Here is a 26,282-nt window from a genome sequence, read left to right on the forward strand (position 1 = left end):
TTCCAGTTAGCAAAAGCTTCCCTCTTAACACATACTAGCTCTAAATGACTCCAGTCTGGCTGTTTTTTAATGCCTCTTAATTGCTGCCTTTATACCTCGGGTACGAGTGAATACGCGCGCAGGATGTGGCGCTTCACTACCTCATAATTCTCCGCTTCCTCATCTGGCAACGCCATGTAGGCCTTCAAAGCTTTTCCCGTGAGACTTTGCTGTAATAGCAACGTCCAGCTTCTATGGGGCCATGACAAATGATTTGAGCCTTTCAAAACTTGCAAAGAATTCATCTACATTGCTCTCCTGGAAAGATGGGATTAATTTGATCGCCTTCCCTAAATCAAATTTACCTGAGTTGTGAGAACCATTTGTACCACTATCTCTACCAGCGCCTAAAGTAGCTAGTTTAATCTGGTTCTCAATAGTACGGTTCCTAGCCTCCTCTAATTTCAGCTGAAGCTCTAAATGTCTGGTGTCTGCATCTGCCTCTGGGTAAGAGCTTCCCACGTGGGTGTTGAACAAAGTATGGACTGGCCTCAAGTTTTCCCCCTCTGTTACATCACGGAGGCACTCCGCCCTACTTTCGTCTCCTGCTTCATCTTCATCTAGTGTTAACTGCTGCAACACTAAACTGAGGAGCTCAGGTTTACGATACCCACTAAGTTCCTCCAAACCAAAGTACTGCGCGATCCTTCGTAATTCAGGCACTGTTAATCTCCCTACCACCTCGCATGTAGGTTGACTCATAAGGGATGTACGAACGTCCGCTTCAGATTCAAGAGCCATGCTTAAGACAAGTAGCACTACTGTTAGGAAACACATGTGGATAGCAAGATTGTTAATAAGGAGAGTTTAAATGAGTGTTATCCTGGCGAGGTCGCCACTGTCACGTTCCCCACTTTCCGATGGGCTATTTCACCCTAAATTTAATATATTCCAGGTACAGGGAACAACACAGAAAAGAAAGTATAACCACATGAAATGAAGCAAAGGCAACAGAAACTTATAATAATTTATTTAATCTAATCATAACTTACTATTTACAATTTACAATGAAAGAAAGACAAAAAAAAAATGTCACGAGAAAAAAAAAAATCCTGAATAACACTCCCACAACTCTCCGTAGTCCATACCCACGTGGTCAGATATAACCAACCACGTGCAAAGGAAAAAAAAACTGAGAACAAAGGAACTTTAACCAACGCGGCTCATAACGAACTCACACAACAGTGGAAAAAAAAATATGCGGACACAACCAGAAATAAAACCCTTGAAAAACAATTACAAAAACCAAGTACAAACACTGACAAAACTCACATATAAATCCAGTCATACGAGTGAAAATATTGCACAAAACACCTAAAACACCCTATTACTGGCTATAAAACACAACACATATCTTTGTGGCTTAACTAGCCCACAACTCACACACACCATGTGGTCTTCCAGTGGCCCACGTGGCCTTTCCCAGCTGGAGGTGGCAGGCCTCCTCCTGGTGACCCTGCTTGACCCCTGGCAAAAGCCAGCGAGAGAGCGAGGTCACGCACACCTCTTGTTTTAAAGGCTTGCCAGTGCCTCGGCCAAAAAACACATCGTCCCACAAATACATACTTAATGCTACAAATATAAAGAATTTTGTCCTTACTCACTAACATCCTTACCTACAACACATAACATTCTAAAGAAACACACTCTTATTAACTAATAATGAATATAAAGGAACTTAAACTCTCACCATGGTCCAAGGAGAGCGGAGCTGGACAAAAGAAATAAAGGGGTAACTTCTTAAAAGTCACACCGTGACAATAGTTTTAAAGAAAAATTGGATAAGTGTAGATATGGAGTCACACGAGCATAAAGCCCAGGCCCTGTAAAACTACTAGGTAAAACTAGGTAAATACATACACACACACACACACACACACACACACACACAACACACACGGGACATCGTCGATGGCGGAGGTGGTCGCTGAGCTCCAGAGCAATCATCTCTAATTCTACAGTTACCATTGCCTAAGAGTAACCAAGGTGGGAAAGGAGCTGGTAATGTTTGTCCCGTCTCCATATAGTCATGTTAACTGTTGATTAGCAAAATAATGTCCAGGAAGGTAAATATAAACTGTAGCCTGCGTTTGAGCCATCAGCTGGTTTGTTTACATCTGAGCAACATGGCGGCCGTGAACTCGAAAGATGAATCAGACTTCACAGGATTTCAAGGAATAATGGAGAAGAGCGCTTATGTGAAGAAAATTCTGGAGTTGGAAGGTAAAATTGAAAAACTGTTTGAAAAGTATGGGGCCTGGAAACGAGTTATGACAATGTAAAGAAAGACTGTGCCGATATGAAGAAGGAAAATGAAGCACTGAAAGAGGAAGTTAAGCTAATTAAAGTGAATTGCGAAAATGTGGAGAATCTCTAGGAAAAGTGATGGAGAAGCAGGCTGAATGGAAAAAAAGTCAGGAAGTGGAAAGAAAGGAGGTAAATTACAAAGTTGCAAGTCTGGAAAAGGAAATCAAAGAGTCTGGGGAGAAAACTTTGGGCCTTGCTGAAATTATAGATCAACAGATCATAGAAGAGAAGATTGCTGAGAAAGTGGTGAAGGTTATTAAGTCAAATGAGACATTGGTGAGGGAAACTGTAGACAAAAAGAGATGTGTGGTGATATTTGGTGTGGAGGAGGATAAGACACCGAGTAAAATGGAGAGAGAGAAAACATAAAAAGGTGATAAATAATATCATTAATGTGGTGCAGGAGGAGGAAAAGACCTAGTACAAGAAATAGAGGACTTCCATAGAATTGGAAAGTTCACAAGAGAAGGTATGAGGCCAATAAGAATCAAACTTAAGTCACAAAAGGATGTAGATGAATTGGTGGAGAAGTCATGGAGGCTAGCCCAGCAGGAAACAACAAGGAAGATTTGGTTGAGAAGAGATCTCGGTGAAAAGGAAAGAGAAATGTTAAATGAGTTGAGAAAGGAGGCTTTGAAAAAAATGAAGAGAGGACAGAAGAGGAGAAGAAAGAGTTTTTCTGGAGAATCTTGGATATGAGACTGAGGAAGTGGTTCATAACCCAGAAAAGTACAGCAAGAAAGGACTAAAGAAACTTACGTATGAGCGGAATGTAATGTATTCCAACATAAATGGAGTGATATCGGGATTTTAGAACTCAACGATTACTTGAGGGACAAGAACCCAGATATTGTGGGTCTTACTGAAACAAAACTGAGAGAGGAGAAGACCTGATGATGGTTGGAGAAGGAAATATAATGTTTGGAAAAGAAATAGAGTAGGTAAGATGGGAGGAGGAGTGATGTTGCTGGTTAAAAAGATATAAAGGTGGATCAAGTGAAAGAAGGTATGGGAAAGGCAGAAGTGCTAAAGATCAGAGCAGAAACTAATGAAGGAAAAAGAGGCACTACATAGTGGTGTACGTACCACCTAAGACAAATGCATGGTCAGTACAGGAATATGAAGAAATGATAAGTGATACAGGAACATGTCTGGAAGAAATGTTGGGTGGCTGTGAACGAACTATAATGATGGGAGATTTTAATTGTAAAGAGGTGTGTTGGGAGGACTGGTCAATGGAAGGATCAGAGACAACATGGGAAATACACTATTGACACTGGCAATGGAAAATGTGTTAACTCAGTGGGTCAAAGAAGATACTAGGTTTGGAGGAGAGGGAGCATCGTCAAGACTGGACTTGGTCTTTAGTACAGAGCCAATGGTCATTGAGGAGATGAGGGTGGAGTGCCCTTTAGCAAAGAGTGATCATGCAGTTTTGGAGTTCAAGGTGATAGATGAAGAGAAATCTAGAAGAAATGAAGAATATAAAGTGGGAAGATGGAATTATGCCAAGACAGATTTTGGAAACCTAAAGAAATTCTTTCAAGAGACAAATTGGATGAAATTCAAGAGTGCTAAGGAGCAAATGAAAAGTGGAAGGAATTTATAAAAATATACAAAGAAGGTGAGAAAAATTTGTACCAATAAGACAACATAGAGAAGTTGGAAAGCAGGACTGGTTTAACGATAGATGTGAAAAGGCTAGAACAAGAAAAGAGGATGCATGGAAGAGGTGGAGAAGGAAAAGACGGATTAAGCAGTGGGAAAGTTACAAAAGAGCAAGAAATGAATATGTGTTGATTAGAAGAGAAGAAAGAAAGAAACAAGAAAAGGATATAATTGATAAATGTAAAGACCAACCAAGGCTTTTTACAGACATGTGAACAACAACATCAAAAATAGAGAAAGTATTGAAAGTTTAGAAGTAAATGGAGTATGCAGTGAAGATCCCAGGAAATGGCAGAGGCTATGAATGGATGCTTTCGGAAGGTATTCACAAAGGAGACTGCTTTTGACAAACCACTGGTAATGGAACAGAAAGGGATTATGAAGGAGTTTCAAGTAACTGTGGAGGAGATCAAGAACATGATGGGGAGTTTAGAAGTGAGAAAAGCTGTGGGACCTGATGGGGTATCAGGATGGATTTTAAGAGAATGCAGGGAGCAACTGGCAGAAAAAGTTTGTGAAGTAATTGATGCCTCATTAAGGGAAGGTGTAGTGCCCCAAGACTGGAAAAGAGCTAACATTGTCCCAATCTATAAATCAGGTAACAAGAGAGACCCATTGAACTATAGACCAGTGTCACTTACAAGTGTGGTAGCTAAGATGTGTGAGAGGGTGGTGAAGAATAGATGGACAGACTTCTTGGAGAAAAATGACATACTTTGTGAGTGTCAATTTGGTTTTAGAAAAGGGCGTTCATGCACGACAAACCTGATATGTTACTATTCGAGGGTGATAGATGTAATACAGGAAAGAGATGGTTGGGCTGATGGAATATATCTGGATTTAAAAAGGCCTTTGATAAGGTACCACACGGAGACTGATCTGGAAACTTGAAATGGTAGGAGGAGTGCATGGCAGTTTACTAAAATGGATGGAAGACTTTTGGTAGGAAGAGAAATGAGAACAATAATTAAGGACAGACCATCAGAATGGGGATTGGTGGAGAGTGGAGTTCCACAGGGATCAGTGTTGGCACCAGTAATGTTCGCGTCTACATAAATGACATGGTGGATGGGGTGTCCAGTTATGTGAGCCTATTTGCAGACGATGCAAAATTGTTAAGAAAAGTGAGATGTGACAAAGATTGCGAACTACTCCAGGAAGACTTGGACAGAATATGGAAATGGAGCTGTACATGGCAAATGGAGTTCAACACGACAAAATGCAAGAAAATAGAGTTTGGCAAGAGTGAAAGAAGAATCAGGAGTATGTACAAGATAGGAAATGAAGACATAAAACCAGTCATGAAGAAAAAGACCTTGGGGTGACAATTACCAATGACCTATCGCCAGAGAGACATATAAACAAAATAATTGGAGAAGTATTGAACTTATTGAGGAACATAAGAGTGGCGTTCGTATATTTAGATGAAGAAATGATGAAGAAAATAATTACTGCAATGATAAGACCGAGGCTTGAATATGCAACAATACAGTGGGCTCGAACTTAAAGAAACACATAAGGAAACTAGAGAAAGTACAGAGGGCTGCAACAAAATGGTGCCTGACTTAAGAGATTTGACTTATGAAGACAGACTGAAAAGAATGCAACTTCCGACCCTGGAAAACAGAAGAGAAAGGGAGACCTGATAGCAATATACAGAGTGATGATTGGCATGGAAAAATGGATAGGGAAGATCTGTGTATGTGGAATGAAAGAATGTCGAGAGGGCATGGGAAAAACTAAAATGGCCACTTATAGGAGAGATGTGAAAAATATAGCTTCCCTCATAGAAGGGTGGAAGCATGGAATAGTTTAGACGTGGAAGTGGTCAACGCAAGGAATATTCATGATTTTAAGAAAAAGCTGGACATTAATAGATATGGAGACGGGACAACACGAGCATAGCTCTTTTCCGTATGTTACAATTAGGTAAATACAATTAGGTAAATACACACACAAGATGTGCTAGGGCAAAGGAGAAACGAGATGGAGCATGGAAAAGGTGGAGAAGAAACAGAAATCCAGAAAATAAGGAAAACTTCAAAACAACAAGAAATGAATATGCTAAGGTGAGAAAGGAAGAAGAAAAGAACTATGAAAAGGACATTGTCGAAAAATGTAAGAACAACCAAAATTGTTCTACAGATTCATAAATGGAAAAATAAGACAAAAGAAACAATAGAAAGGTTAAAAGGAGAAAACGGAATGGTGGAAGACCCAAAAGTATGGCAGAACTGTTAAATAGTAAATTTCATGAGGTCTTTACTAAGGAATTCAAATTTGAAAGACCACAGGGTAATAGAGACTGTCTATATGAAAGAGATTAAAGTAACCAAGCTTGAAATAAAAAAGTTGATGACGGAATTGGATGAGGAAAAGGCAATGGGACGGATGAAGTCTCAGGCAGAATACTGAAAGAATGTAGGGAAGAACTAGCAAGTCTAATATACAACATCATAAAATGCTCAATAGAAAATGGAACAGTGCCAGTGGAGTGGAAAAGAGCTGAGGTGGTTCCCATATATAAGAGCGGAAGGAAGGAAGAACCTTTAAATTACAGGCCGGTATCACTAACTAGTGTAATATGCAAGATGTGTGAAAAGTAATAAAGAAGCAATGGATTGAGTTTCTTGAAGACAACAAAATATTATCAAATAGCCAATTTGGTTTTAGAAAAGGTCGGTCATGTGTGACAAATTTATTGAGTTTCTACTCTAGAATAGTTGATAAAGTACAAGAGAGAGAGGATGGGTTGACTGTATTTATTTAGATCTAAAAAGGCTTTTGATAAAGTGCCACATGAAAGATTACTATGGAAGTTAGAGGAGAAGGGTGGCTTAAAAGGAAGCACATTGAGATGGATGAAGAATTACTTAAGGGAGAGAAATAAGGACGATAGTTAAAGATATGAAGTCCAAGTGGAGAACAGTAGACAGCGGAGTGCCACAGGGGTCAGTATTGGCACCAATACTTTTCTCGTATATATAAATGACATGCCAGAGGAGTGAACAGCTACATAAATCTGTTTGCGGACGATGCGAAACTGTGCAGAGTCATTAAACAAAAGAGGATTGTGAAATACTACAGGAAGACTTAAACAAGATCTGGAAATGGAGCAAAAAATGGGAGATGGAATTCAATGTGGACAAAAGCCATGTCATGGAAATGGGAAAAAGTGAAAGACGACCAGTGGGAATCTATAAGATGGGAGATGGAGTAGAACTAGAAAAAGTAAAAAAGGAAAAGGACTTGGGAGTGACAATGGAAGAAAATAATCAACCAGTTAGCCATATTGATAGAATTTTCAGAGAAACATATAATTTGTAAGGAATATTGGAGTAGCATTTCACTTATATGGACAAGGAAATGATGAAGAAATTGATAAGTACTAAAATAAGACCTAGATTGGAATATGCAGGAGTTGTGTGGACTCCCCATAAAAAGAAACACATAAGAAAATTAGAGACTACAAAAATGGCTACAAGAATGGTTCCAGAATTTAAAGGGATGGCATATGAGGAGAGACTAAAGGCAATGGATCTACCAACCTTGGAGCAGAGAAGAGAGAGAAGGGATCTGATACAAGTTTATAAATTGATTAACGGAATGGAATGAAGTGGATAATGAGAAACTGATCCTGAGAGAAGAATATGACTTTAGAAGCACAAGATCGCATAGTAAGAAACTAAGGAAGGGACGATGTATGAGAGATGTTAAAAATTTAGTTTCCATAAAGATGTGTTGAGACTTGGAACAGTTTGAGTGAGGAAGTGGTATCAGCAAAGAGTGTACATAGTTTTAAAGAAAAATTGGATAAGTGTAGATATGGAGACGGGACCACACGAGCATAAAGCCCAGGCCCTGTAAAACTACAACTAGGTAAATACAACTAGGTAAATACACACACACACACACACACACACACACACACACACACACACACACACACACATACACACACAAAGAAACAATAGAAAGGTTAAAAGGAGAGAACGGGATGGTGGAAGACCCAAAAAGTATGGCAGAACTATTAAATAAAAAATTCCAGGAGGTCTTTACTAAGGAATCAAAATTTGAGAGGCCACAGAGTAATAGAGAGACAATCTATATGAAAGAGATTAAAATAACCAAGCTTGAAATAAAAGAGTTAATGAAGGAACTGGATGAAGAGAAGGTAATGGGACCAGATGAAGTCTCAGGCAGAATACTGAAAGAATGTAGGGAAGAACAAGCAAGTTCTATATATAAAATCATAAAATGCTCAATAGAAAATGGAACAGTACCAGTAGAATGGAAAAGAGCTGAGGTGGTTCCCATATATAAGAGCGGAAAGAAGGAAGAACCTTTAAATTACGAGTACAGACCGGTATCACTAACTAGTGTAATATGCAAGATGTGTGAAAGAATAATAAAGAAACAATGGATCGAATTCCTTGAAGACAACAAATTAATATCAAATAGCCAATTTGGTTTTAGAAAAAGACGGTCTTGTGTAACTAATTTATTGAGTTTCTATTCTAGAATAGTTGATAGAGTACAAGAGAGAGAGGGATGGGTTGACTGTATTTATTTTGATTTAAAAAAGGTGTTTAACAAAGTGCCACATGCAAAATTACTGTGGAAGTTAGAGGAGAAGGGTGGCTTAAAAGGAAACACATTGAGATAGATAGAAAATTTTTTGAGTGGGAGAGAAATAAGGACGGTAGTTAAAGATATGAAGTCCAAGTGGAGAGCAGTAGAAAGCGGAGTGCCACAGGGGTCAGTATTGGCACCAATACTTTTCATAATTTATATTAACGACATACCAGAAGGAGTGAACAGCTACATAAATCTGTTTGCAGATGATACAAAACTGTGCAGAGTTATAAAGCAAAAGGAGGATTGTGAAATACTGCAAGAAGACCTAAATAAGATCTGGGAATGGAGTAAGAAGTGGGAAATGGAATTCAATGTGAACAAAAGCCATGTCATGGAAATGGGAAAGAGTGAAAGACGACCTGTGGGAATCTATAAGATGGGAGATGGAGTAGAACTGGAGAAAGTCAAAAAGGGAAAGGACTTAGGAGTGACGATGGAAGAAAACAATCAACCAGTAAGCCATATTGATAGAATTTTTAGAGAAACATATAATTTGCTAAGGAATATTGGAGTAGCATTTCACTACATGGACAAAGAAATTATGAAGAAATTGATAAGTACTATAATAAGACCTAGATTGGAATATGCAGGAGTACTGTGGACCCCTCATAAAAAGAAACACATAGGAAATTGGAGAGGCTACAAAAAATAGCTACAAGAATGGTTCCAGAATTTGAAGGGATGACATATGAGGAGAGACTAAAGGCTATGGATCTACCAACCCTGGAACAAAGAAGGGAAAGAGGAGACCTGTTACAAGTTTATAAATTGATCAATGGAATGGACCAAGTGAATAATGAGAAACTGATCCTGAGAGAAGAATATGACATCCGAGGCACAAGATCGCATAGTAAAAAGCTGAGAAAAGGAAGATGTCTGAGAGATATTAAGAAATATAGTTTCCCGCAGAGATGTATTGAGACATGGAACAGTTTAAATGAAGAAGCAGTGCCTGCAATGAGTGTGCATACTTTTAAAGTAAGATTGGATAAGTGTAGATATGGATATGGGCCACACGAGCATAAAACCAAGGCCCTGTAAAATTACAACTAGGTAAATACACACACACACACACACACACACAGGTATAAGATCAAATAATGAGCTCTGAGCTCGTTAGGGTAAGTCTGGCTGTCTCGTCAGAGACTGCAGCAGATCAAACAGTGAAACACACAAGACGCAGTCAAGGAAGGACGCAGTGCCGTCGCTCTGAGAATCAGCTGATCTTCACTACCTATTATTTAGTGTTTGCAGTGGCCTGGGCGAGTAGTGTAGACTTGTTTTCATGAAATCAAGTGTCAGAGAATCATGAGTAAGGAAGAGATCCCATCTAAATACAGGTATGAGACTAGGGAAAGAATGAAAGAAGATGAATATGTTGATGAGGGAGTAAACGCATTTGAAGGTTTTGATACAGCAAATACTTCACTATTTAAGAGAGTGTTGACTATTGAACGTAAATTAGATAAATGGATAAAGGAGAGTATGGGAATGAAAGAGAATGAAGGAAAAAGAATTCCAAAAACTGAGAGAAAGGATAAAAAAAAGTGGAAGAAAACGAAGCTAGACTAAGAGCAGAAAACAAAAAACTGAAAAAGGAAGTAGCTAACTACAAGAAACAGAGGGAAGAAGGACTCAGTAAAGCCGAGAAAGAAAAAGAGAATCTGAAAGATCTAGTAAACAAAGAAGAGGAAAGAGTACAGAAAATGATTAAAAAAGAAGTACAAGCATGGAGAGTCCAAGATAAGAAAGATAAAGATGATTTTCAGGAGGCGATTTAAGAACAACTAAAGAAAGAGATGAAAGTATGACAAACAAAATGATAGGAGTCCTCAAGACAAAAGAAAATCTAGTTAGAGAAATTGCAGAAAAAAAGAAGAGTGAAGTTGTATTTAGAATAAAAGAAAAAAATATAAAATATAGACCAAGAAGAGAAAAAGAAGAAATGAAATCAGTCAAGGACCTACTGAAGAATCTAAACGAAGATAGGCAGAACTTAGAAGAGGAAGTAGAAGAAATACACAGAATGGGACCATATCAAGAAGGAACAATGAGACCAATTAAGATACTACTAAAATCACAAGCAGCAACAGAAGAAATATTATATAGAACAACTAAACTCAGAGAAACAGAAGGCTGCAAGGATATATATATATATATATATATATATATATATATATATATATATATATATATATATATATATATATATATATATATATATATATAAAGAAAAATAGAAATGAGGAAGAAAGGAAAAGATACAACGAACTGGCGGCAGCAGCAAGGAAAAAAATAATGAAAGGTCATAAGAGGAAAAAAAGGTATTTTTTGGAGAATTTTAGGAGACAGGATAAGGAAATGGTATATAAAAGAGAAGGAAGAGGAAAAAGTGGAACAAGTTTAACTAAAAGTGATAAAGGCAAGAGACTAAAAATGATGTATATGAACGTAGACAGGGTTTTATCAAGTAAATTAGAATTAAGGGATTACATAAAGAAAGAAGAACTGGATATTGTATGCCTGGCTGAAACGAAACTAAATGAGGCAATCAAAATAGACTTGGATAATAGGTATAATGTATGGAGGAGAGACAGAGAGGGTAAAGGATAATGTTAAGGAAGGAGATGGTGGTAAACCAAGTGGAATGTGGGGAAGGAAAAGCAGAAGTGCTGTATGTTAAGATGCATATTAATAAAAAAGAGTTAACAATCATTGTAACATATGTGCCACCAAAAACAAATTCATGGACCAATCAAGAATATAAAGACATGATAGATGACACAATAAGGAGTCTAACGAGAATCATTAAAGAAAGGAGAAAAGTTATATTAGTAGGAGATTTCAACTGTAAAGAAGTGGACTGGGAAAATTATGAAAGTGGTATGGGGGAAGAAGCCTGGGGAGAAAGATTCCTGAACCTAATGATAGATGATATGATGGACCAAAGAGTAAAGGAAAACACAAGATTCAGAGGAAACGACGAGCCGGCGAGATTGGACCTAGTTTTTACAAGGGGTATACAAATTAACGATGATATAAGATATAAGTGCCCATTGGGAAAGAGTGACCATGTAATATTAGAAATGGATATAGAAGAGGGAAAGGAAGATAGAGACAAATCATACAAAGGAGACTGATTAAATTACAGAAAGGTTGATATTGAGAATCTCAAGAACTACTTCAAATTCATTAACTGGGAGGAGATGGAAAACTCAGAGACAGTGCAAGAGAAGTATAACTTATTTTTGGAAATATACAAAACAGGAGTCAGGGAATAAGTCCCGAAATATAGACCTAAAGAAGAAGGAAAGAAAGATTGAATGTAAATTAGATAAATGGATAAAGGAGAGTATGGGAATGAAAGAGAATGAAGGAAAAAGAATTCCAAAAACTGAGAGAAAGGATAAAAAAAGTGGAAGAAAACGAAGCTAGACTAAGAGCAGAAAACAAAAAACTGAAAAAGGAAGTAGCTAACTACAAGAAACAGATGGAAGAAGGACTCGGTTTTAGCCGTGAAAGAAAAAGAGAAGCTGAAAGATCTAGTAAACAAAGAAGAGGAAAGAGTACAGAACGTGATTAAAAAAGAAGTACAAGCATGTAGAGTCCAAGATAAGAAAGATAAAGATGATTTTCAGGAGGTGATTTAAGAACAACTAAAGAAAGAGATGAAAGTATGACAAACAAAATGATAGGAGTCCTCAAGACAAAAGAAAATCTAGTTAGAGAAATTGCAGAAAAAAAGAAGAGTGAAGTCGTATTTAGAATAAAAGAAAAAAATATAAAATATAGACCAAGAAGAGAAAAAGAAGAAATGAAATCAGTCAAGGACCTACTGAAGAATCTAAACGACGAAGATAGGCAGAACTTAGAAGAGGAAGTAGAAGAAATACACAGAATGGGACCATATCAAGAAGGAACAATGAGACCAATTAAGATACTACTAAAATCACAAGCAGCAACAGAAGAAATATTATATAGAACAACTAAACTCAGAGAAACAGAAGGCTGCAAGGATATATATATATATATATATATATATATATATATATATATATATATATATATATATATATATATATAAAGAAAAAAATAGAAATGAGGAAGAAAGGAAAGATACAATGAACTGGCGGCAGCAGCAAGGGAAAAAATAATGAAAGGTCAGAAGAGGAAAATAAGGTATTGTTTGGAGAATTTTAGGAGACAGGATAAGGAAATGGTATATAAAAGAGAAGGAAGAGGAAAAAGTGGAACAAGTTTAACTAAAATGATAAAGGCAAGAGACTAAAATGATGTATATGAACATAGACAGGGTTTTATCAAGTAAATTAGAATTAAGGGATTACATAAAGAAAGAAGAACTGGATATTGTATGCCTGGCTGAAACGAAACTAAATGAGGCAATCAAAATAGACTTGGATAATAGGTATAATGTATGGAGGAGAGACAGAGAGGGTAAAGGATAATGTTAAGGAAGGAGATGGTGGTAAACCAAGTGGAATGTGGGGAAGGAAAAGCAGAAGTGCTGTATGTTAAGATGCATATTAATAAAAAGAGTTAACAATCATTGTAACATATGTGCCACCAAAAACAAATTCATGGACCAATCAAGAATATAAAGACATGATAGATGACACAATAAGGAGTCTAACGAGAATCATTAAAGAAAGGAGAAAAGTTATATTAGTAGGAGATTTCAACTGTAAAGAAGTGGACTGGGAAAATTGTGAAAGTGGTATGGGGGAAGAAGCCTGGGGAGAAAGATTCCTGAACCTAATGATAGATGATATGATGGACCAAAGAGTAAAGGAAAACACAAGATTCAGAGGAAACGACGAGCCGGGCGAGATTGGACCTAGTTTTTACAAGGGGTATACAAATTAACGATGATATAAGATATAAGTGCCCATTGGGAAAGAGTGACCATGTAATATTAGAAATGGATATAGAAGAGGGAAAGGAAGATAGAGACAAATCATACAAAGGAGACCGATTAAATTACAGAAAGGTTGATATTGAGAATCTCAAGAACTACTTCAAATTCATTAACTGGGAGGAGATGGAAAACTCAGAGACAGTGCAAGAGAAGTATAACTTATTTTTGGAAATATACAAAACAGGAGTCAGGAATATGTCCCGAAATATAGACCTAAAGAAGAAGGAAAGAAAGATTGGTTTAATGCAAGGTGTGCTAGGGCAAATGAGAAAAGAGATGGAGCATGGAAAAGGTGGAGGAGAAATAGAAATCCAGTAAATAAGGAAAACTTTAAGGCAGCGAGAAATGAATATGTTAGGGTGAGGAAGGATGAAGAAAGGAACTATGAAAAGGACATTGTCGAAAAATGTAAGGAGCAACCAAAATTGTTCTATAGATTCATAAATGGAAAAATTAGGCAAAAAGAAACAATAGAAAGGTTAAAAGGAAAGAACGGGATGGTGGAAGACCCAAAAAGTATGGCAGAACTATTGAATAATAAATTCCAGGAGGTCTTTACTAAGGAATCCAAATTTGAAAGGCCACAGGGTAATAGAGAGACCGTCTATATGAAAGAGGTTAACATAACCAAGTTTGAAATAAAAGAGTTAATGAAGGAATTGGATGAAGAGAAGGCAATGGGACCGGATGAAGTCTCAGGCAGAATACTGAAAGAATGTAGGGAAGAACAAGCAAGTGCTATATACAAGATCAAAAATGAATCTGAATGGAGACAGATGAAGAAGAGAGAAAAAGTATAGAAAATTGTGAAAAGAATGGTAGTCCTATACACATCATAAAATGCTCAGTAGAAAATAGAACAATACCAGTAAAATGGAAGAGCTGAGGTGGTTCCCATATATAAGAGCGGAAGGAAGGAAGAAACTTTAAATTACAGACCGGTATCATTAACTAGTGTAATATGCAAGATGTGTGAAAGAATAATAAAGAAACAATGGATCAAGTTCCTTGAAGACAACAAATTAATATCAAATAGCCAATTTGGTTTTAGAAAAAGACGGTCGTGTGTAACTAATTTACTGAGTTTCTACTCTAAAATAGTTGATAGAGTACAAGAGAGAGAGGGATGGGTTGACTGCATTTATTTGGATTTTAAAAAAGGAGTTAGATAAAGTGCCACTTGCAAGATTACTGTGGAAGTTAGAGGAGAAGGGTGGCTTAAAAGGAAGCCCATTGAGATGGATGGAAAATTATTTGAGAGGGAGAGAAATAAGGACGGTAGTTAAAGATATGAAGTCCAAGTGGAGGGCAGTAGAAAGCAGAGTGCCGCAGGGGTCAGTATTAGCGCCAATACTTTTCCTCATATATATGAACGACATGCCAGAAGGAGTGAACAGCTACATAAGTCTGTTTGCAGACGATACGAAACTGTACAGAGTTATAAAGTAAAAAGAGGATTGTGAAATACTGCAGGAAGACCTAAATAAGATCTGGGAATGGAGTAAAAAAAGTGGGAAATGGAATTCAATGTGGACAAAAGCCATGTCATGGAAATGTGAAAGAGTGAAAGACGACTCGTGGGAATCTATAAGATGAGAGATGGAGTAGAACTGGAGAAACTAAAAACGGAAAAGGACTTAGGAGTGATGATGGAAGAAAACAATCAACTGGTAAGCCATATTGATAGAATTTTTAGAGAAACAAATAATTTGCTAAGGAATATTGGAGTAGCATTTCACTACATGGACAAAGAAATGATGAAGAAATTGATAAGTTCTATAATAAGACCCAGATTGGAATATGCAGGAGTAGTGTGGACTCCTCATAAAAAGGAACACATAAGGAAGTTGGAGAGACTACAAAAAATGGTTACAAGAATGGTTCCAGAATTTGAAGGGATGACATATGAGGAGAGACTAAAGGCTATGGATCTACCAACCCTGGAACAGAGAAGGGAGAGAGGGGATCTGATACAAGTTTATAAATTGATCAACGGAATAGACCAAGTGGATAATGACAAACTGATCCTGAGAGAAGAATATGACATTTAAAGCACAAGATTGCATAGTAAAAAGCTGGGAAAGGGAAGATGTCTGAGAGATGTTAGAAATTATAGTTTCCCACAAAGATGTGTTGAGACGTGGAACAGTTTGAGTGAAGAAGTGGTGTCAGCAATGAGTGTGCATAGTTTTAAAGAAAAATTGGATAAGTGTAGATATGGAGACAGGGTCCACACGAGCATAAAGCCCAGGCCCTGTAAAACTACAACTAGGTAAATACACACACACACACACACACACACACACACACACACACACACACACACACACACACACACACACACACACACACACACACACACACAAATGAGAGAATATACAATACAACTAGGTAAATACATATGGAGACAGTGCAGGAAAGATCTGAGCATCTTGCAGAGATTACTGCAAAAGGAGTTGGAGACTGGCCTAGACATATGTACAGGGGGGAGGATGGGGCCATAGGTTCTCCTGTCTCCAAATTAAATAAGTGTTGGATCATATATAGGGAATGAATAACGAGAGAATGATGGAAAAGAGTAGTGCTGCCAGGCATATGGTGGAATAAAAACATATGCCGAGTGAAAACCAAAGGTAAATAGAAACTCCTGTTGGTCTAAAAAACTGTCAGATGATACTATGGACAAGGATTTTTCGACTGATAATGGAAAACACAGCCCTGAAATTGAGAGTAGCTGAATGTGAGAAGGTCATTGCAATAAATCAGGAATTGAAAGAGGAGATTCAGGAAATAAAGAAACAAAATGAAGTTCTAAAAGCCACATGCCAAAATTACGAAAGCTCTTTAAGGAGCTTCCAGGCTAAAGTGCAGGACAGGATTGCAGACAGGGCAGAAGGTGGATTAGGTGATAACAAGTTGAAAGAACTAAGAAATTAATGGAAACAGGAGGAAGAAGAGGAAAAAGTCAAATTTTCAGAGGTGGTAAGGAGACAAATTCAGGAGAACACGAGTCGCTGTAATTGAAGTTATTAAAGATAAAGAAGACTTGGTGTGGGATGCAGTGGACAAGAAAAAAAGCTTTGTGATTTTTGGTATGAAGGAAAAGAAAAATCCAAATAAATTCACGTGAGAACGTGAAGAAAGAGAATTGACCAAAACAGTTATCAAATGAGTACAAGACAGCACACAAGAATCTGACCAGGAGGTAGAGGAAGTGATCAGGCTAGGAAGATACAGTGAAGGGGGTAGGAGACCAATGAAGGTGAGAATGAGATCTCAAGTAGCTGTAGAGGAAATTATGGCTAGAAAAGGGAAGCTGGCCGATGATGTTGAACACAAGGATATATGGATAAAAAGAGATATGAACTTAGAGGAAAGGGAAAAGGAGAAAGTGCTAAGAAGTGAAGCTAAGGAAAAAAACCAAGGAAAGGACAGAGATAGAGAAGAAGAATTTTTATAGGAGGGTTCTGGATATGAAACTAAAGAAGTTGTACATACCTAAGGAAAAAAGAGGAGGTCATGGAAGAGGCAATAAATCAAGAGTGACTTATACTAATATAGATTGGTTGTTATCAAACATATTGGAAGTTAGGGATTATTTGAAAGAGAAAAAGCCGAACGTAATGTGCATCATTGAAACAAAACTGAGAGGAGAGATCCATGTCAACTTTAAATAGGAGGGATATAATACCTGGAGGAGGAACAGGAAGGATAAAGGGGGAGGAGGAGTGCTGATAACGGTTCATGATGATATATATGTGGAGGATGTGCAATATGGTGAGGACAAAGGGGAAGTAATGGGAGTAACAATCAAAACAGAAGATTTGAAGAAAAGAAAAATAATAGTTACATATGTTCCACCAAAGACTAATACATGGGGATCAGAAGAACATAAAGATATGCAAAGAGAGGTGATAAAGTGCCTTGATAACATGATAAGAAGAGATAGAAGAATACTTTTAGTTGGAGACTTTAACTGTAAAACAATTAACTGGAGAGATGGAGGATAATGCTGGGCAGTGGAGCGAGAAAGTGTTACAGTCAATTATGGTTAATGGGTGGAGGAATCAACAAGGTACAGGGGGAAAGAAGAACCATTGTTGCTTGACCTAGTTTTCACAAAGAAACCAGAGCCTCCTCCAATCATACAATACCTTAGTCCAATAGGGAGAAGTGATCATATGACATTAGAGATGCAAAACCAGGAGGAAGATGAGATAAGTTACAGAGAGGACTATAAAGGAGAGAGATTAGATTATGCAAGAGCAGATTTTGAAAAATTAAGGATTTATTTTGCTGATATTGAGTGGAGTAATATTATGTACAGAAAGACTGTACAGGGGAAATATAATATATTCTTACAGAAATATAATGGAGTAAAAAAGTTTGTTCCTGTTAATAGAGTTTGGAAAAAAATACATGCTTGGTACAATGCTAGATGCATACAAGCAAAAAAGGCAAAAGATAAAGCGTGGAAGAAATCTTTAAAGCAGGGAAATGACTATAACAGACAGCAGTACAAAGATGCTAGAAATTAATATATTAGAGTAAGGAGAGAGGAAGAAAGAAATTTTGAGAAAGATGTAATGAATATAAGTAAAGATGAACCCAAACTTTTCTACAAGTTTATAAACCGCAAAACAAAGAATAAGGAAACACTTGAAAAAAATAATTAAAGAAGGGAAGACATGCCAAACAGAGAAGGAAATGTGTGAAATAATGAATGAGAGCTTCAAAATTAATTCACTGCAGAAGATGATTTCACAGAACCTAATAGGACATCGGATTGCCAAGGATTACAGGAGATCACAGTGCACAAAGACGATATTGGAAGATTATTGAATAAGTTGGAAGTCAGAAAAGCAATGGGGCCAGAATGTAAAGAGCAACTACTAGATCCAATTTAGGAAATAATTACAAGTTCAAGAAATGAAGGGAAAGTTCCACTAGAATGGAAGAGAGGCAACGTAATACCAATATTTAAAGGAAGAAAGGCAACTGAATCACTAAACTACAGATTAGTGTCACTTACAAGTGTCTTGGAGAAGTTATGTGAAATAATTATCAAAGAAAAATGGGTTAAATTTCTAGAAGAGGAGCAAGTCATATCGAACAGACAATTTGGGTTCAGGACAGGGCAGTCATGTGTATCAAACTTATTAAGCTTCTACTTGAGAGTTATTGCAGGACTTGAAAACAGAGATGGATGGGTAGACACAGTATACCTGGATATTAAAAGGGCTTTTGATAAAGTCCCTCACAGAAGACTACTTTGGAAACTAGAGAACATAGGAGGACTGGGAGGAACCTTGCTCAAATGGACAAGAGATTATTTGAAGGATAGGGAAATGAGAACTGTGATCAGAGATACATACTCATCTTGGGGTAAAGTAACTAGCAGAGTGCCACAAGGGTCAGTGTTAGCCCCCATTATGTTTCAGGTTTATGTAAACGACATTCACATTGGGATAAACAGTTATATAAATTTATTCGCTGATGATGCAAAGCTGCTAAGAGTTATCAAAATCAGAAAGGACTGTCTGCTGTTCCAAGAAGATTTAAACAAGATCTATGAGTGGAGCAGGAAGTGGAAATTGGAGTTTAATGCCAAGAAATGTTACATAATGGAACTAGGAAAGAGTAAGAGAAGACTGGGATGGAACTATTTGATGGGAGAGGAGCAAATAATGAAGACTAAAGAGGAAAAAGATCTTGGAGTGATCATACAAGAAAATCTGAGCTCTGATAAACACATAAGCAAGATATTTGGACTATCATATAAAATGTTGACTAATATAAGAGTGGCATTTCATTACATGGATAAAGATATGATGAAAAAAATAATCACAAGCATGATACGCCCAAGGCTGAAATATGCAGCAGTGATATGGTCTCTGAGCTCTAAAAAGGATATAAGAAAATTGGAAAGGATACAGAAGATTGCTACAAAGATGGTGCCGGAATTAAAGGACCTCACATATGAAGAACGACTGAAGGAAATGGGACTGCCAACCTTGCAAGATGGAAGAGAATGTGGGACCTAATAACAATGTATAAGATAGTGAATGATATTGAAAAGATAGACAAAGAAGACCTGGTGCTTTTGACAGAAGAAGATGGAAGGACAAGAGGACATGAAAAGATCAGGATGAGGCAGTGTGTGAAGGATATTGGAAAATACAGTTTTCCACACAGAACAGTGGAAAAATGGAATGCATTGGATATTGAAGTTGTTACAGCACATAGTGTGCATAACTTTAAAGAAAAAATAGATAAATGGAGATATGGAGACAGGACACTATGAGCCCCACTCAAACCCTGTACAATACAACTAGGTAAATACACACGGAGAATAGCTACAAAGATGGTGCCGAAACTAAAGAACCTAACATGTGAAGAAAGGAGGAAGGATATGGGACTGCCAACCTTATAAGATAGAAGAGAAAGAGGGGAACTTAATAACAATGTTTAAAATAGTTAATGGCATTGAAAAGATAGACAAGCAAGACCTGCTGCTGGTGACAGAATAAGCTAGAAGGACAAGAAGACATGCAAAGAAGGTCAGGAAGAGGCAGTGTATGAATGATACTGAAAAATACAGTTTTCCACATAGAATGGTGGAAAAGTTTTGAATGATGGATTATTTGGTAAATGGAGATATGGAGACTGGAGACTATGAGTCGCACTCAAACACTGTACAATACAGACACACACACACACACATACACGGCCCGGTAGCTCAGTGGTTAGAGCGCTGGCTTCACAAGCCAGAGGACTGGGGTTCGATTCTGCCGGTGGAGATATTTGGGTATATCTCCTTTCACGTAGTGTTCACCTAGCAGTGAGTAGGTGGATATAAATCGAGGAGTTGTGACCTTGTTGTCCCGGTGTGTGGTGCGTGCCTGGTCTCAGGCCTATCCGAAGATCGGAAATAATGAGCTCTGAGCTCGTTCCGTAGGGTAACGTCTGGCTGTCTCATCAGAGACTGCAGCAGATCAAACAGTGAATTACACACACACACACACACACACACACACACACACACACACACACACACACACACACACACAATGGATCGAGTTCCTTGAAGACAACAAATTAATATCAAATAGCCAATTTGGTTCTAGATAAAGACGGTCGTGAGTAACTAATTGAGTGTGTAACTAAATTGAGTTTCTATTCTAGAATAGTTGATAGAGTACAAGAGAGAGAGAGGGATAGGTTGACTGTATTTATTTGGATTTAAAAAAGGCGTTTGACAAAGTGCCACATGCAAGATTACTGTGGAAGTTAGAGGAGAAGGGTGGCTTAAAAAGAAACACATTGAGATGGATAGAAAATTATTTGAGGGGGAGAGAAATAAGGACGGTAGTTAAAGATATGAAGTCCAAGTGGAGAGCAGTAGAAAGCGGAGTGCCACAGGGGTCAGTATTGGCACCAATACTTTTCCTCATTTATATTAACAACATGCCAGAAGGAGTGAACAGCTACATAAATCTGTTTGCAGATGATACGAAACTGTGCAGAGTTATGAAGCAAAAAGAGGATTGTGAAATACTGCAAGAAGACCTAAATAAGATCTGGGAATGGAGTCAAAAGTGGGAAATGGAATTCAATGTGAATAAAAGCCATGTCATGGAAATGGGAAAGAGTGAAAGACAACCCATGGGAATCTATAAAATGGGAGATGGTGTAGAACTGGAGAAGGTAAAAAAGGAAAAGGACTAAGGTGTGATGATAGAAGAAAACAATCAACCGGTAAGCCATATTGATAGAAATTTTTAGAGAAACATATAATTTGCTAAGGAATATTGGATTAGCATTTCACTACATGGCCAAAGAAATTATGAAGAAATTGATAATTACTATAATAAGACCCAGATTGGAATATGCAGGAGTAGTGTGGACCCATCATAAAAAGAAACACATAAGGAAGTTGGAGAGACTACAAAAAATGGCTACAAGAATGGTTCCAGAATTTGAAGGGATGACATATGAGGAGAGACTAAAGGCTATGGATCTACCAACCCTGGAACAAAGAAGGGAGAGAGGAGATCTGATACAAGTTTGTAAATTGATCAACGGAATGGACCAAGTGGATAATGAGAAACTGATCCTGAGAGAAGAATATGACATTCGAAGCACAAGATCGCATAGTAAAAAGCTGAGAAAAGGAAGATGTCTGAGAGATGTTAAAAAATATAGTTTCCCGCAAAAATGTATTGAGACGTGGAACAGTTTAAATGAAGAAGTAGTGTCTGCAACGAGTGTGCATACTTTTAAAGTAAGATTGGATAAGTGTAGATATGGAGACAGGGCCACACAAGCATAAAGCCCAGGCCCTGTAAAATTACAACTAGGTAAATACATCACACACCGCGTAGTGTAGTGGTTAGCACTCGACTCAATGAGGGAGGGCGGGTTCAAGTCCAGATGCGAGGCAAATGGGAAAGCCTCTTAATGTGTGGTGTTTACCTAGCAGTAAATGGATGTAACTGAGGGTTGTGGCCTCGCTTTCTAGTGTGTGGAGTGTGTTGTGGTCTCAGTCACTAAGATAGGTCTATGAGCTCTGAGCTCGCTCCGTAATGGGGAAGACTGGCTGGGTGACCAGCAGGCAACCGAGGTGAATTACACACACAGAGATAGACAGACACAAACACACACACACACACACACACACACACAGTTTTGGAGTTCAAGGTGATAGATGAAGAGAAATCTAGAAGAAATGAAGAATATAAAGTGGGAAGATGGAATTATGACAAGACAGATTTTGGAAACCTAAAGAAATTCTTTCAAGAGACAAATTGGATGAAATTCAAGAGTGCTAAGGGAGCAAATGAAAAGTGGAAGGAATTTATAAAAATATACAAAGAAGGTGAGAAAAAATTTGTACCAATAAGACAACATAGAGAAGTTGGAAAGCAGGACTGGTTTAACGATAGATGTGAAAAGGCTAGAACAAGAAAAGAGGATGCATGGAAGAGGTGGAGAAGGAAAAGACGGATTAAGCAGTGGGAAAGTTACAAAAGAGCAAGAAATGAATATGTGTTGATTAGAAGAGAAGAAAGAAAGAAACAAGAAAAGGATATAATTGATAAATGTAAAGACCAACCAAGGCTTTTTACAGACATGTGAACAACAACATCAAAAATAGAGAAAGTATTGAAAGTTTAGAAGTAAATGGAGTATGCAGTGAAGATCCCAGGAAATGGCAGAGGCTATGAATGGATGCTTTCGGAAGGTATTCACAAAGGAGACTGCTTTTGACAAACCACTGGTAATGGAACAGAAAGGGATTATGAAGGAGTTTCAAGTAACTGTGGAGGAGATCAAGAATATGATGGGGAGTTTAGAAGTGAGAAAAGCTGTGGGACCTGATGGGGTATCAGGATGGATTTTAAGAGAATGCAGGGAGCAACTGGCAGAAAAAGTTTGTGAAGTAATTGATGCCTCATTAAGGGAAGGTGTAGTGCCCCAAGACTGGAAAAGAGCTAACATTGTCCCAATCTATAAATCAGGTAACAAGAGAGACCCATTGAACTATAGACCAGTGTCACTTACAAGTGTGGTAGCTAAGATGTGTGAGAGGGTGGTGAAGAATAGATGGACAGACTTCTTGGAGAAAAATGACATACTTTGTGAGTGTCAATTTGGTTTTAGAAAAGGGCGTTCATGCACGACAAACCTGATATGTTACTATTCGAGGGTGATAGATGTAATACAGGAAAGAGATGGTTGGGCTGATGGAATATATCTGGATTTAAAAAAGGCCTTTGATAAGGTACCACACCGGAGACTGATCTGGAAACTTGAAATGGTAGGAGGAGTGCATGGCAGTTTACTAAAATGGATGGAAGACTTTTGGTAGGAAGAGAAATGAGAACAATAATTAAGGACAGACCATCAGAATGGGGCTTGGTGGAGAGTGGAGTTCCACAGGGATCAGTGTTGGCACCAGTAATGTTTGCAGTCTACATAAATGACATGGTGGATGGGGTGTCCAGTTATGTGAGCCTATTTGCAGGCGATGCAAAATTGTTAAGAAAAGTGAGATGTGACAAAGATTGCGAACTACTCCAGGAAGACTTGGACAGAATATGGAAATGGAGCTGTACATGGCAAATGGAGTTCAACACGACAAAATGCAAGAAAATAGAGTTTGGCAAGAGTGAAAGAAGAATCAGGAGTATGTACAAGATAGGAAATGAAGACATAAAACCAGTCATGAAGAAAAAGACCTTGGGGTGACAATTACCAATGACCTATCGCCAGAGAGACATATAAACAAAATAATTGGAGAAGTATTGAACTTATTGAGGAACATAAGAGTGGCGTTCAGATATTTAGATGAAGAAATGATGAAGAAAATAATTACTGCAATGATAAGACCGAGGCTTGAATATGCAACAATACAGTGGGCTCGAACTTAAAGAAACACATAAGGAAACTAGAGAAAGTACAGAGGGCTGCAACAAAATGGTGCCTGACTTAAGAGATTTGACTTATGAAGACAGACTGAAAAGAATGCAACTTCCGACCCTGGAAAACAGAAGAGAAAGGGGAGACCTGATAGCAATATACAGAGTGATGATTGGCATGGAAAAATGGATAGGGAAGATCTGTGTATGTGGAATGAAAGAATGTCGAGAGGGCATGGGAAAAACTAAAATGGCCACTTATAGGAGAGATGTGAAAAAATATAGCTTCCCTCATAGAAGGGTGGAAGCATGGAATAGTTTAGACGTGGAAGTGGTCAACGCAAGGAATATTCATGATTTTAAGAAAAAGCTGGACATTAATAGATATGGAGACGGGACAACACGAGCATAGCTCTTTTCCCGTATGTTACAATTAGGTAAATACAATTAGGTAAATACACACACACACCAGCAAACGACCATGGTGAATTACACACACACACACACGCCCGGTAGCTCAGTGGTTAGAGCACTGGCTTCACAAGCCAGAGGACCGGGGATCGATTCCCCGGCCAGGTGGAGATATTTGGGTGTGTCTCCTTTCATGTGTAGCCCCTGTTCACCTAGCAGTGAGTAGGTACAGGATGTAAATCGAGGAGTTGTGACCTCGTTGTCGCGGTGTGTGGTGTGTGCCTGGTCTCAGGCCTATCCAAAGATCGGAAATAATGAGCTCTGAGCTCGTTCCGTAGGGTAACGTCTGGCTGTCTCGTCAGAGACTGCAGCAGATCAAACAGTGAAACACACACACACACACACACACACACTGGGACAACAGTGACACAAGAGGACATGGAAAGAAATTCAGAAAGGACAACTGCAAGAGAGATATCAAGAAGTTCAGCTTTCCACAAAAATGTGTAGAGGTGTGGAATGGTTTAGATAAGAGTCGTTGAAGGAAGGACAGTCAAGAAGTTCAAAGAACTGTTGGATTTGCATAGATATGGAAATGGGATAGCATGAGCATAGCTCTTGTCCTCTATGTTACAACTAGGTAAATACACACATATAAACTATCTGGTATTTTTATTAAAATCATAAGTAAAGTAAAGATGGAAATACATCATACATAGATGATGGAATGGGATCTATAAAAGAGATGATTTAAAAAAAACTTTGAACAAATATTCTGGTTTGTATTAACTTGAGGGATATCAAATATGATGAGACTGAAGAGAAAATGGCATAGATATGTCTATAGCTTCATTTGAATATTTGTTACAGTCAGTATGCTAGACAAGTAAATTATGAATTAAAGCTGCTGCTTATACTTTGTTGCCTTATCTTTTTTTTTTTCTTCTTTTTTTTTTTCTTTTCTTTTTTTCAGTATGAAACACCAAACCAGTTGTTGGCTGCATATGAGGAAGAAGGTAGCATTGGAGCCAAGAAGTTGTTAGCTGACTTGAAGTGGGGCAAGACTAGCAGAAATCTTGGTCAGGTGCTCAGTGCCAACATTGCCAGCTTATACACATCAAACGTTTTGCACTGATTGTGATAGTGGCTCCAAGTCTATACATGGATAAGTGTACCAAGACTGTCTCTTCCTAAAAGGATGGTAACTAAGATAATCCCCCTGATGGAGAAAAGAAAGTACTCCTGTCATCATTTTACAGGGATCAACTACACAGCTTGAACAGTTTGTAGCTTCAAGTTGTTAGTAAAATATAATAAATTTTGTATTTTTACCTTGTTTAATAATACAATGTTGAAGGTTCCTAATAAAAGCATATAGCTAGTTGCAGTTTACATTAGTTACCCAGATGTATTTTTAATCATAGCTTTGGAAGCTATCTTCACTTCATATGAGTCACACTGATTGATATAAAAGTATATGATACACTGCTTGGATTTATTTTTATTCAAATGTAATTTCTGTTCCTCTGCTTGATACTCTCAATTATGCTATATATTATCAGTTCCCATGACAATAATGTTGGCATTCATAAAATTAGATAATTATTATGTCAGCCATTCTCGCAGATAGTTCTCAGGAATCAAGGATTATTATTTTTTTTTTTCATATTCCAGCTATTATAACAAATAAATAAATATATATATATATATATATATATATATATATATATATATATATATATATATATATATATATATATATATATATATATATATATATACATATATATTGATAGATAAATAGATATAGATATGTACAGTACATATATGTTTCACAGTTTGATCTGCTGCAGTCTCTGACG

General features: G+C 37.6%; 1 protein-coding gene across 10 annotated transcripts in view; it reads left to right on the forward strand.

Moving 5' to 3' along the window:
• Window positions 1–25,801, forward strand: part of LOC123504755 (crossover junction endonuclease MUS81-like) — a 117,322-nt gene extending 91,521 nt beyond the window's left edge. For all 10 annotated transcript variants that reach the window (XM_045255545.1, XM_045255549.1, XM_045255542.1 and 7 more), the window contains one exon: window positions 25,394–25,801. In XM_045255545.1, coding sequence (XP_045111480.1) covers window positions 25,394–25,555 — 162 coding nt within the window. In that variant the 3' untranslated portion in view covers window positions 25,556–25,801. The remainder of the gene's footprint in view (window positions 1–25,393) is intronic.
• The last annotated feature ends 481 nt before the right edge of the window (window positions 25,802–26,282 follow it).

The sequence above is a fragment of the Portunus trituberculatus genome, chromosome 17, assembly GCF_017591435.1.
Source record: "Portunus trituberculatus isolate SZX2019 chromosome 17, ASM1759143v1, whole genome shotgun sequence".
NCBI classification, from domain to species: domain Eukaryota; kingdom Metazoa; phylum Arthropoda; class Malacostraca; order Decapoda; family Portunidae; genus Portunus; species Portunus trituberculatus.